Consider the following 11,509-nt stretch of genomic DNA (forward strand, 5'->3'; position numbering starts at 1 on the left):
TGTGGACGTTTCTCTCTGTTTTGGCCTCTAAAGCACTCAAATACAGTTTGTTGTTAGCCGATTTCTATATGTAATAGTTGGACAATTGGACAATTCGGAATTTTGTTCAAGTAGCTTCAAAACTAAGAGAGCACCTTGCATAAAAACAGACAGACTTTATCCTAAGAAAGGGCTTTAAAAAACCATTTACCCAACTAAAACAGACAAATTTAGATTAAAGTGAAAAAACTTATAAAATATTTTTGAAATTTGAGATTTGATTCAAAATAAAGTTAAATATATACGAGTTCCCTAGTAATGTCCTTTTGTTGACTACGCCTCTGATTACAACAAAATTCTTCAACTTGAATGTCAAAGAGTTTTTCCAAAACAAAAGACTAAAAAGATGGCAAAAAATAAATAAAAATTTAATTGAATTTTCATATATATTTTTTTGTTGTTTATTTAAAGTTTTATTAGAAAAAAAATAATAAAATATACAAAAAAAAAGTGTTAAAGAAAAATGTTTCAAACAAATTTCCAGTTGACCTACTAGAAAGTCATAAAGTGCAATTTAAAAAACAAAAAACAAAAAAAAAGAAAAAAGTACATTTTAATGCACAGACATGGGCTAGAAAAAGGACTAAGTATGGGATGGGAAAATCACTGTGTGTGTGTGTGTGTATGTGTCAAAATGGGCGTGTGTGTGTGTGTGTAGGTGTTGAGTTTAATTAAAAAATTGAGTGTTGATAGGAAGAGTGTAAATGAAAGTTAGGCGAGAGTTTGCTGTTGATGTCGCTCCACAAAAATTTGCATAATAAACTCAATTAAAAGTTGGTTTGGGGTTGAAAACTGATGCCAAGTGCACCCTGTATTCTGTTTTTTTTTCTCCCCCCTCCCATCAATCTATTGCTGGGTCTTATCCTTCAGCAACAATTGCATACGTTGACCAACCAGACCCAAAGGTTTCCGGGGCACTAAATGGCAAGTGGATTGTCTGCAAAAACAAAAATTAATATCAGATTTAAATTACATTTCAGTTCGAGTGTTGTTAATTAAAGTTAATTACTAACTGATGGATGTTTGTTAGAAAATTCAAGTAATTGTATCTATGAGTTTTATTGTCAAGTAGGTAAGTACCTTGTTGCATCAGTTTCAATAAGGGGAAATCTGTCTTAAGATTTTGATGGTAATTGCTTTTGAAAACTTGCAAATCAAATGACTGTGGGACAAAAATCTTCAAAATTTCATTTTCTTAGATACTTCTGGGTTTGCAGCAGATTTGCAACAAAATTAGGCCAAACAAATCTTTTGAAAATTATTCCTTCAAAGCAAATTGAATCCATAAATAGTCTACATTTGTATTGTAACCCCCAAGACCCCTCCACATAGAATATTTTTCTTTTTAGGCGTTTCTTGATGCGGAATATACTTAAGTGCAAACATGTGTAAAGAAATTTTCTAACATTGTATTTCTGCGCAATTTGTGATATAATATAATATTTTATACTACTGATTGCGTCATGGAAATGACAGGAAATTTGTATTCTTCTTACAATATAACGTTTTCTTTTCGACTCTACTCAATAAATCAGTGTTAAATCTAGTTTAGCTATGTATATAGAAATCAATCTTACAAATACTATATATAATCTTCTATACTGCTGCTAGTATAAGACCTAATAAAGCCAACTTCTCATTATCAATAAAGGTAAGTCTTAGGTACTGCATGCTTTATCTCAATGTCTTTAAGAAATCTGCAAGAAAAAACAAATATATATACGAAATTTTAGTATAACTTACTTGTAGATGATTTTCTCTCGATCTGCCCAGGGCCAAGAACGCTCCAGTTTATCCAATTTGAAAAGCAGCTAATGGGGAGAGAGAGAGAGGAAGAAAGCAGAGACTCTTATGCTGTTGTTGTTGCTGCTGCTGCTTACACCTGCTGATTGACTTTACCTTTTGTGTTTGTAACTCAGCCATAGGGTTGGCCTGAGGTGTAGGTGTTGGCGTGGGTGTAGCAGGTCGAATTGCTGGCTTCTCATAAAGTTCCTGGTGCTGGTACTGCTCTTGCCTTTTCAACTCGTTGTGCTCCACCTCCTTGGCCTCATCATCATCATTATCACTGTCGTCATCATTATTATCATCGTTTATACGCAACTTTGGCGCATTGCGCAGATTCCAGGTATAAGTGGTGCTCAAAAAATCGCTGTCAGTTGAGGAATTGTCGGTATCGGTGTCGGTTTCGTTCTCCTCATCTGCTTGAGAAGATGCTGCAGGCAGCTTTAGAAAATAAACCGCCTTACCATCATCTTCATCTTCATCCTCATCCTCATCCTCGACATTATCCTCATCATCGTTAGACTCATCACTTGGCTCATTTGTCGCGTAATTGGCTTCCGATGCATAATCCGATTCTGGTGTGACATCCTTCACTAGCAGCTTTGATTGCTCCACCTCATTCATTTTGTTCTCAATGTCAGTGTCAGTGTCACTTTCTGATTCATCATCCACCAGGTCATGCTTCTCGTCATCCTCCTCGTCCTCCTCATCTTCTTCTTTAATCAATTCATAGTCAAGAGCGTCTTCATCATAAGAACACTTTCGTTGCACATTCTCATAGCTTTGTGACACTGTGGCCAATGTTGAGGCTAGAATTTTTGGTATTTCCGCTATGGCTGATAATTTACATTGCATTTCCCATAGACTCAACTCAATAGAGTTGGCCATAAGGCGACCTAAAAATGGTTTTCAACTTGATATTTGTGTTTTTTTTTGGGGTTCTTTTGTTTTATTTTTGTTTTTTTATTGAAACATAAACATGGTACAGTAGTTTATTTTATTAAGGGATTAAGGTTTTTACGCTCTTCACTTGGCCTTCGATGCACTGGGCAAAGCCATCAACATATTCTCAATGGTGCTGCTACGCAATTCCTGATTATCACCAACTTCCGCAAAGAAACGTTTTATATTACGTATAATGCGATGATGGGGCAGCTCCTAATCACATCAGAGAGAATGAGGAAGGGGAAAGGGTTATTATTCACTGTCATTGCTTGCTAAGTTGTTGGCATTAGATAAATGTTTATGTTGTTTGTTCTAACCTGCTCTTCCTCATCGGAGGACTCATCTTCGCTCAATTCTATGACCACCTCGTTGCCCTCTTCATCGAGTTGGGTTTTAGTTTTCTTTTTCTTTGGCTTTGGTGGCTCTGGCGGTTCTTGCCACATGATCGGATGCCAACAACGTGAGCCAAGCAAGGGTGTGGGATGGAAGTCTACAAATATATATATATGTATATATGTATACAGATTGCAATTGAAAGCCAAGTGAAAACAAAAGGACCAGAGGGTGGAACAAATTTTAAAGGTTTGTGCATCACTTACCACTTGGAGGTGGCAAAGGTTTCGGCACTCGCATCACAATAGATTTTTCCTCTCCTGGCTCAAACATGCCTGAAGGATCAGCTTCCTCATCCATGCTATATAAAATTTCATTTGTTAGAGAATAATTTTTGGTTTCAAATAATTTCCACCTACTTGCGCAGCAGAAAATGTATCTTCTTGGGTGAGGCGTTGATTCTCTCCTGGGCTTCTGATAAACTCAACTGAGTTGCGTCCTCTTCGTTTATCTCTAATATGATATCTCCTAGACGTATGCCTGCTTTATCGGCTAAACCATCCGGTGATACCTAGTAAGTATTTGGGGGAAAAAAAAACATTTGGAATGGGTAAGTTTTGATATATTTTTTCTTTCTCACTGACCCAAACTCGACGAGCTTCGCAACGCAATTGTTGAGAATCTTTCGAGAAACGGATACAACTGACAAGTGCCTATATATCAAGACTGTATATACTGTTTATATATATACATATGAGCTTACTGTATATGCTCTCAAAATGTTCTATTATTTTGAGCACAAACGTCAAAAAGTAAAATGTTTGAACAGCAAAAGTTCCTAAAGTCATAGACATTTTATATACTAAACTAAACTATACTATATATACATACATATATGAACGTCTAACCCAAATATTGTACATTCACTCGCAATACAACTCGCTATGGACATGGGTGTAGACACCATAAGGGGTTTCCATCTCGAGAAAAGTCTATGCAAATCTTTTTAAGCGACCGAAGTTCCATTTTACAATTAACGAGAAAATCAATTGTTGAAATGTTAAACGTTTTGATACCAAATACCAGCGTGTACATACTTTATATGGTCGGAGATACGTGTATATGGATATTAATCTTGGTTAGAAATGTGAAAAGTATACACGTATCACTGACCATATAAAGTATATATATTCTTGATCAACACAAGTTCATATACCCATATCTCGGAATTAGCTGGATCGGATCATTAAATCGTATAGCTCCCTTAAAAACGGCAATATACATATAGCCATACCTCGGATTTAGCTGGATCGGATCACTACAAGAAGAGTGAATTTTGCCAATAACTTCGTTATTTGGTAAGCTTATATTTTAAAACTTAGTATTTGTCAGTTTAATATACCTTTTAATGACCATGCCAAATTTCATCAAGATCGAATTAACTAAGTATATAGTTTTTATAGGAACAATCTGTCGAAAAATTATTTTGCTCCTGCAAAATTTAGAACAACTTTAATGCAATTATCACCAAACTAGGTAAATAATTTACGTACAAAATAATCTACAAATCTAGAAATCGCCATGAAAATCGGATACCTAAATTTAGACTTTTATATTATAAACAGACCTACATAAGTCTGCGAAATATATATTTATAAGATTAGGATAAGATATCAGTAAATTTGTTAATCAAGCCAAAACTGCGAAAGGATGATTATTATGAGCTAGAAAGAGATTTAGTCTATGGAATTTTGAATAATATGAAATTTTTTCTAAACTTTTTCCGCTTTTAAGTTGACGTTGCATATAAGCAAATATTCATAATAAGTCTTATTAAAGCTGTTTGTGCTTATTGCCTTTCAAACATGTTATAGGAGTAAAAAATCCTATAAAAAAACTAGTATAAACTCAGTAAATAACAAGTTTTAAAACATTTTCCTTAATGACTCTAGTAAAACAATGCTGCCTCTGTGTAAACTTAGGAGTCAATTTAATCCCGCATAATCTAGTATGATTTAAGAATACGAATTAGAATTCCAACTGCCTACAGATGGTGTCCCCTCTTTTATTTTTGCTGGAAACGCCTGTGACTAACTACAAAGAACAACGAAAGAAATAGAAGACAAGATGAAAACACAGCAGACAGACAGCGGCAATTGTTGCAAGACGAAAAGAAAAGCAAAACAAGAAAACGGAACAGAACAATAAAAATATTCATTTCGTTAGATTTGACTACGTCGTGAGGGCATAATTCGAATTCAAATTCATTGGCGTTGGACCAAGAGCCAGAAGCAACCACAACACACACACACACACACACATTGCCCTCTGAGATTGGCCGACAACAATGACGAAACTCAATTGCAGCAGCTGCCACCGCATACATATGTATGTATATGCATACAGTGGAGGCAATCAGAGAAAATAGGAAAACATTACCATTTGACCTAAGCCCCCCGCCGACCTTCCAAAACTTACCTGAAACACTGTGAGTGGCATGTGAAATTCGGAGCCGCCAGTTATTAGAAAACCCCATTTGGTATCATCCTTGGAGGCATAGGCATCCGAATCGACATCGAAGGCAGGGAAGCCATCTGTGTCGCCAATGCCGCAGGATACCTTAATAATCGGTGCCTTCTTCTTTGTCTCCGGCATTGACCAGAGTAAACCGAGTTGTTCGGGCATTTTGTTTTGTTAAAGAGCAAAAGTTTTATTTATAAAACAAAAACAAATACAATCAAAGCAAATGTTTCTCTTTGTGTGACAATCTCTTTTAGTCTTTTGGTTTTAAGTTTTATCTCGTCTCTCTCTCTCTTTTTCTTGGGGGCAAAATTTTCAAAAGTTTTTTTGGCTGTCAAAAATTATAAATATTACTTTTGTTTATTTATTTTGCCGGCTTTTTATATAAAGTCTTTAACACTTTTTTCTTGTTTTTTTTTTTGTTTTTCTTTAACACTTTAAGACACTCAAAACTCCCGTTATATTATATAATCATTGCACAATTTAAAAATTCAATTGAAAATCGATTAAAATTCATAAAAAATCTATCAACTTTAAACTTTTTTAGTTGCAAGTTTTATTAAATAATTATGAAATTTATTTGTTTTTTTACAAATGTAATTTAGTTTAGCCTCTTGCAAAGGGCTTGAAATAACTTAAATTTTGTTTCTTCTTCTTCTTTCAATTCCACGCATTCAACTGCACTTGTCTGGGCCAACTAAAATACATTTTTTTTCGAGAAGTTCTTTTGCCTCGTTGCATTCACGTTTCTATCCCAGAAAAACCAAAAAAAAAATTTGGTTGTTTTCTATTTTTTTGCAGTTTTTTTATAATTTTTCTCTCTCTCTCTCTCTCTCTCTCTGTCACTTGTTGGCATTTTCTCTCATCACTGCGTAAGGAAGATCTTTGCCTGCCAAATCAATGTCTATACACTTATATATGTATGTATGTACGTATATAGTTCGTATTCACATCTTACACATACTCTAAATATCCAACTATACAAATCGAAAACAAACACTTGCACGTGCCTTATCACCTGTCATCTGCTACAGCCCAAACAACACGAAAAGGTGTCAAAAGCAAATGAAGCTGCGTCTCATAATTATATGGCCAGACCTAATGTTTGGTGGAAATGGGTAATAAAAATGGTGTATTGGTTAGAGGAAAGTACTAACTAAAATGAGATACTCAAAGTAACGGCCAACATTGTAGATTTTTATTGCTTTTCTAAGGAGGATAAAAGAAAAAGTTTAAGAATTCAAAACATATTTTAAAAATATCTTGTTTCTTTCTGAAAAGTTTTGTAGATACTTTCCCATTGGTAAATTGTTCAAAAATCACAGAATCGATGACGTAGAGGATTTGTTTAAAGATTCGTTCTTGATTATACGACGACTTCTTACAAGAATTTGCTGACCAATAAAGCAATCAATAAACAATCACCCTAAACTTTTAGGATCAATCGACTTTTAAGTCGTAATTACGTAATATCAATGAAATTTAATCAACAAATAGTGTTCTTTAACCTTTTTGTTTGTATGTTTTAATTAAAACGAATTAAATGAAATATTTTTAATCAATATCACATAATAAGTGCAATTACTTTGCTTTTAACGCATGGCATTAGGTTAACACTGAGTATAATGGTAATTACCTTTTTTGCTTTTTATAAAAACGGAGCAAAGTTTTCCCATAAATAAATTGCCATGCAACTGACATGAATCAAAGCAAAAGAATAAGAAAAGGTGAAGCGAAGAAGGGGGCATAAAAAAAAAACAAAACGTCCAGACAAGAGGCTACACTTATCAGGCCCGATGACATGGCTATAGAACATCATTTTCAGGCGAAATCCCAAAAAGCAGCTGATAAGGCAACACACACACACACGCACACACGAATGCACACACATTGGCCAGACACGGTTTAAAGAGGTCAGTAGCCCAATAAAAGTGAAATTTGCAATAAACAAATAACCAAATAAATAAAGAGATATAAATTTATTAACAGAAATGCCATGGGAAATTAAGAATTTTTAAAAACAATTTTCAGACAAAAACTTTTTGTTTTCTATGAAGACAATTAAAGCTAAAATTTGCTAAGATGAAGTCACTCCATTACCCTTTAAACCGCTCCTGCCTACCCATATATATGTATATCTATTTCAGTGAAAAAAAAAATGTCAAATGTCATGTTGTTTTGTGTTTTGTTTTTTAATTTTTTTGTTTGTTATTTTTTGCTTTAGTTTTATTCAAAAGTTTTCTAGTATTTTATTCCACATAGGTTGTCTCGTTAGCCTCTTTGGAAGACACCTCCATCACCTCACAGCCCTGGGCATAATCCTCAATGCTGGCCTTGTCCTTGTCTGAACTTGTTTTCGCCGCCAAATCTAGAACCTCATCCACCTCGAAGTTGCCTCTCTCTGGTTCTGCATCATCTGTGCCAAATTCAGTGCTTTCGATTTCCACACTAGGTTTATCGTCTTCCTTCGACACAACCAACTGTCTTTTGCGTCGAACTGCGTTTGTTTCAGTTCTTTGTTCGGCAATTTTCAGCTTTTTATGCTCTTCCGATGAGGAAGAATCTTCAGCTGAAGTATCAACTTTCTTTTTGGTATTTTCCTTGGCTGGATCCTCCTCCGAAGAGGAACTAGAACTATCTGCTTTTGGACTGCGTTTGCCTCTGTGATGCTCATGGGCCAATTGATCTGGATGATGCAGCCCCTCACCATAAGCGGTCACAGGTGTATCATATTGATCTGGATCTGGTATAGAACGTTTTGGGCGATCTTCCTCGCTGCTGCTGCCTTCAGAACTTACAATTAAACTCCCTGCCTTTTGCTCCTCCTGTTCCTCTTTAATCTTTTCCTTGGCTGTATCCTCCTCCGAAGAGGAACTAGAACTATCTGCTTTTGGACTGCGCTTGCCTCTATGATGCTCAGGGTCCAAATCATATAGAAGAGGCCGCCCCTCACCATGCCATGGATCTGGTGGCGTACGTTTTGGGCGATCTTCCTCGCTGCTGCTGCTGCTGCTGCCTTCAGAACTTACAATTAAACTCCCTGCCTTTTGCTCCTCCTGTTCCTCGCTGCTGGAACTGCTGCTGCTGCTGCTGCTGGTCGCATCGTTTTCAGTTTCCGCCAGAGTCAGTGGTTTGGCTTGGACTAGTCCCAAAACCGCCCAGATACCTAGCAACCATATTATGCTACGCATTATGAAATTATTCTAAATTTGCTTTTTCTCGATCTTTTCTATACGACTGACTTTTATAGACTGACTGGGCCAGTCGATAGAGACTTTCTATGAAACCTTTCATTTATTTTTTTCATATGGCAAAATAATTATCACCTCTTGCTCTAGCTCTCTATATAGCTATCTCTGTCAGTCTTGCTCTCCCACGTCTAAATGTAATTAAAATATCAAATTGTGACTGATAATGAAGGCGAAAATAAAAAAATTGCAGACGAAAACATAAGCATGAGCAAAATAGGGCCTAGGGTAACAAGAGACAAAACCGAAGATAATTATACACTATAAATTTTACTTATAAGATTTCGATATTATTTTTAAAGTTTTTTTTTTAAAAAAAGATTATATCCTTTTAGAGCTAAGATAAGAATCCACAAACAACATTTCTAGGAAAAATATTTTTATAATTTCATTCAATTGCAAAATTTTAACATTTTATAGTAATGAAACGATATTGAAAATCTGAAAAATCACTAAACCATCGTTTCAAGTTTTTAAATGAATTATTTAAGAAAAATATGAAAAATTTTATTGACATTTTCAAAGCTGAGCCTTTCTAAAATTCTTCCACTTGATCCAGCAATAATCAAGGACTCCAAAGTAAAAAGAAAAAACTTTAACTAAGCCAAAATGTTTATAAATTGATAAACAAAGTGAATATACCCATTTTTGTAGTAGCATTTTCAAAGAAATAATCTAAATAAATCTTTGAATCTTTCGTTTCCAATTTTCAGACTGCGCAATTTGTGCGATTTTCGACTTGCATAATGCACGATTCATGCTAAATGCTGATAAGCTGCTCCATTCTATCACATTGCATCCCATCCCATCCCAACGCAGCTCAGACACAGCGCAATTTGTAATTATCGATGGCAATTCGTAGAATGTAAATAAGTAAATAAGTTTATAAGTGGCGTCAATTGGCTTATGACAAAACAGAATATAAATAAAAATAAATAAATGAATTGCAACAACTCAACGCCGGCTGAGCTAAGCCAAGTAAATTCCATTTAAGACTTTCGGCTAAATCAACCGAAAACCGACACAAAAAAGGATTCAAGGATTCTCATCTTGTTTTTTTTTTCTTTTTGTCTTTTGAGGCTACTGAATGATAAATGTCTTTGTCGAGTCCCAAAGTTTAGTTCACAAGAACGTGAGCTGCATGTGGACTAAGTGGTAAAGGGCAGATGTCCTTTAGCTCCTTTTTTACTTTATCTGCTACGCTCTACCACTGTTATTAAAAGTCAATAAACATTTTGGGTTTAAATTTAGCAAGAGAGAAAAAAAAAATGCGGAGAAGAGCTTTAAGGAGTGAGCAAATGATTGAAGTGCAAAAGAGTAAAAAGGATTTTGGCTTATTCAATATTGATTCCCAAATGTCCTCAAACATCAAAGCGCCAAAAAAGCGAGAGCAAAAAGTAAGAGCAAAAAGTAAGAGCAAAAAGCCTTATGCATAATTTAACCGAATTCACCATTCAACTCACCTTAAAGTTGTCGATTGATAATAAATTTTCAAACAAAAAACTCACTTCAAAATGCCGCAGTGGAAATCTTTTTTGTTTTCTTTTACTATGCAAATCGAACAATGCAGTAAAGTGCCCTGAGAGGAAATCAAATAAATGGAAATAGGGGCATATTGATTTTAAGTAAAAGTTTGCGTCAAACAGGTTGATAAATTTTAATCAGGCATATATGTAAGTCATAACAAAAAGTACATACATTAAATATTAAATAACTTCCTACACAAAGCAAGTAGTTAATAAATTTTAATTTTTTTCTAGATTAAACACTTTTATAACATTTTAAAATCTAGTAAAACTCTTCTGATATGGGAAGTGTATGACTTTAAAGCGAAAAGTAGTTTTTGGTTTTTAAATAAAAAGGAATATTCCAGTCTTTAACTGGTCAAGTTAAATTCTATAGCGGAAAATTGGTTAAATCCTTTTCTATCCCAAGTTTTATTAATTTTATTATATACCACACTTTGGTTATCTACTCACGTTTTCAATTACAAGAGTTTGACTGAAATTATAAGTTTGTGTCATAGAATAAGTTTAAAAGTGTTCTTTCTCTTAGGAACAAAACAAAAAACCTTGTGTTTACGACCCCAAAAAAAAGTTTTTGTCATATATGTGGGAAAATTCTGTTTACAGACGCAAAGTTTGTGATAAAAATCTGCAAGAAAATACATATGGAGAACCCTTTGCAAGATGGTAAAATTCTAAAACGTATTAGATATATCTTAGTGGACAAATCTAATATATGTAAAGTGTATAAAAACTTCGTTTTGGGTCATAACTTGACTTAGTGGGGTTCAATGGTTTCTGTTTATGTTAATCAGACAACTGTTGCTACTCAAAAACAGAAACAATTTTGTCATATTTATTAAAAATTAATCAATGTCATAAAGTTTAGCCATCTATCAAATTTAAAGCCACAGGTGCTACAGCAAAAGATGCCCCAAAAATTGATGTAAACAAAATTTAGCAAAATACATTTAAAGGATGAGTAAAGGTTTTTTTATTTTATTTCAACCTTAAACCGTTTTTCTTACCAATATAATATAAATTGCACTTGTAAATGCCAAATAAAATATAATCAAAAATCATTTAATTCACAATATTTTCATAATTTAAGTATATCACGTTAAAGCCTTTAATTAT

The 11,509-nt window shown here is 34.3% G+C and overlaps 2 protein-coding genes across 4 annotated transcripts; both read right to left on the reverse strand.

Moving 5' to 3' along the window:
• Positions 1-721: 721 nt before the first annotated feature.
• Positions 722-5,826, reverse strand: LOC6646218 (PDZ and LIM domain protein 7). 2 transcript variants are annotated; one of them, XM_023177809.2, is made up of 6 exons: positions 5,578-5,826; positions 3,519-3,670; positions 3,366-3,460; positions 1,939-2,717; positions 1,783-1,850; positions 722-976 (listed from the first exon to the last, which is right to left on the reverse strand). In XM_023177809.2, the coding sequence occupies exons 1-6, from the start codon at positions 5,782-5,784 to the stop codon at positions 886-888; spliced, it is 1,392 nt and encodes a 463-aa protein (XP_023033577.1). In that variant the 5' UTR covers positions 5,785-5,826; the 3' UTR covers positions 722-885. The 2 variants fall into 2 exon arrangements, with proteins under 2 accessions (XP_023033577.1, XP_002068813.1); XM_002068777.4 differs by lacking the exons at positions 722-976; positions 1,783-1,850; positions 1,939-2,717 and adding exons at positions 2,773-2,979; positions 3,084-3,256 and having other exon boundaries at positions 5,578-5,799.
• Positions 5,827-7,792: 1,966 nt separating this feature from the next.
• Positions 7,793-8,852, reverse strand: LOC6646217 (suppressor protein SRP40). 2 transcript variants are annotated; one of them, XM_015177681.3, is made up of 2 exons: positions 8,682-8,842; positions 7,793-8,450 (listed from the first exon to the last, which is right to left on the reverse strand). In XM_015177681.3, exons 1-2 carry the CDS (start codon positions 8,808-8,810, stop codon positions 7,869-7,871), a joined length of 711 nt encoding a protein of 236 aa, XP_015033167.1. In that variant the 5' UTR covers positions 8,811-8,842; the 3' UTR covers positions 7,793-7,868. The 2 variants fall into 2 exon arrangements, with proteins under 2 accessions (XP_015033167.1, XP_002068812.1); XM_002068776.4 differs by having other exon boundaries at positions 7,793-8,852.
• Positions 8,853-11,509: the final 2,657 nt, after the last annotated feature.

The sequence above is a fragment of the Drosophila willistoni genome (genome assembly GCF_018902025.1).
Source record: "Drosophila willistoni isolate 14030-0811.24 chromosome 2L unlocalized genomic scaffold, UCI_dwil_1.1 Seg72.1, whole genome shotgun sequence".
Classification (NCBI taxonomy): Eukaryota; Metazoa; Arthropoda; class Insecta; order Diptera; family Drosophilidae; genus Drosophila; species Drosophila willistoni.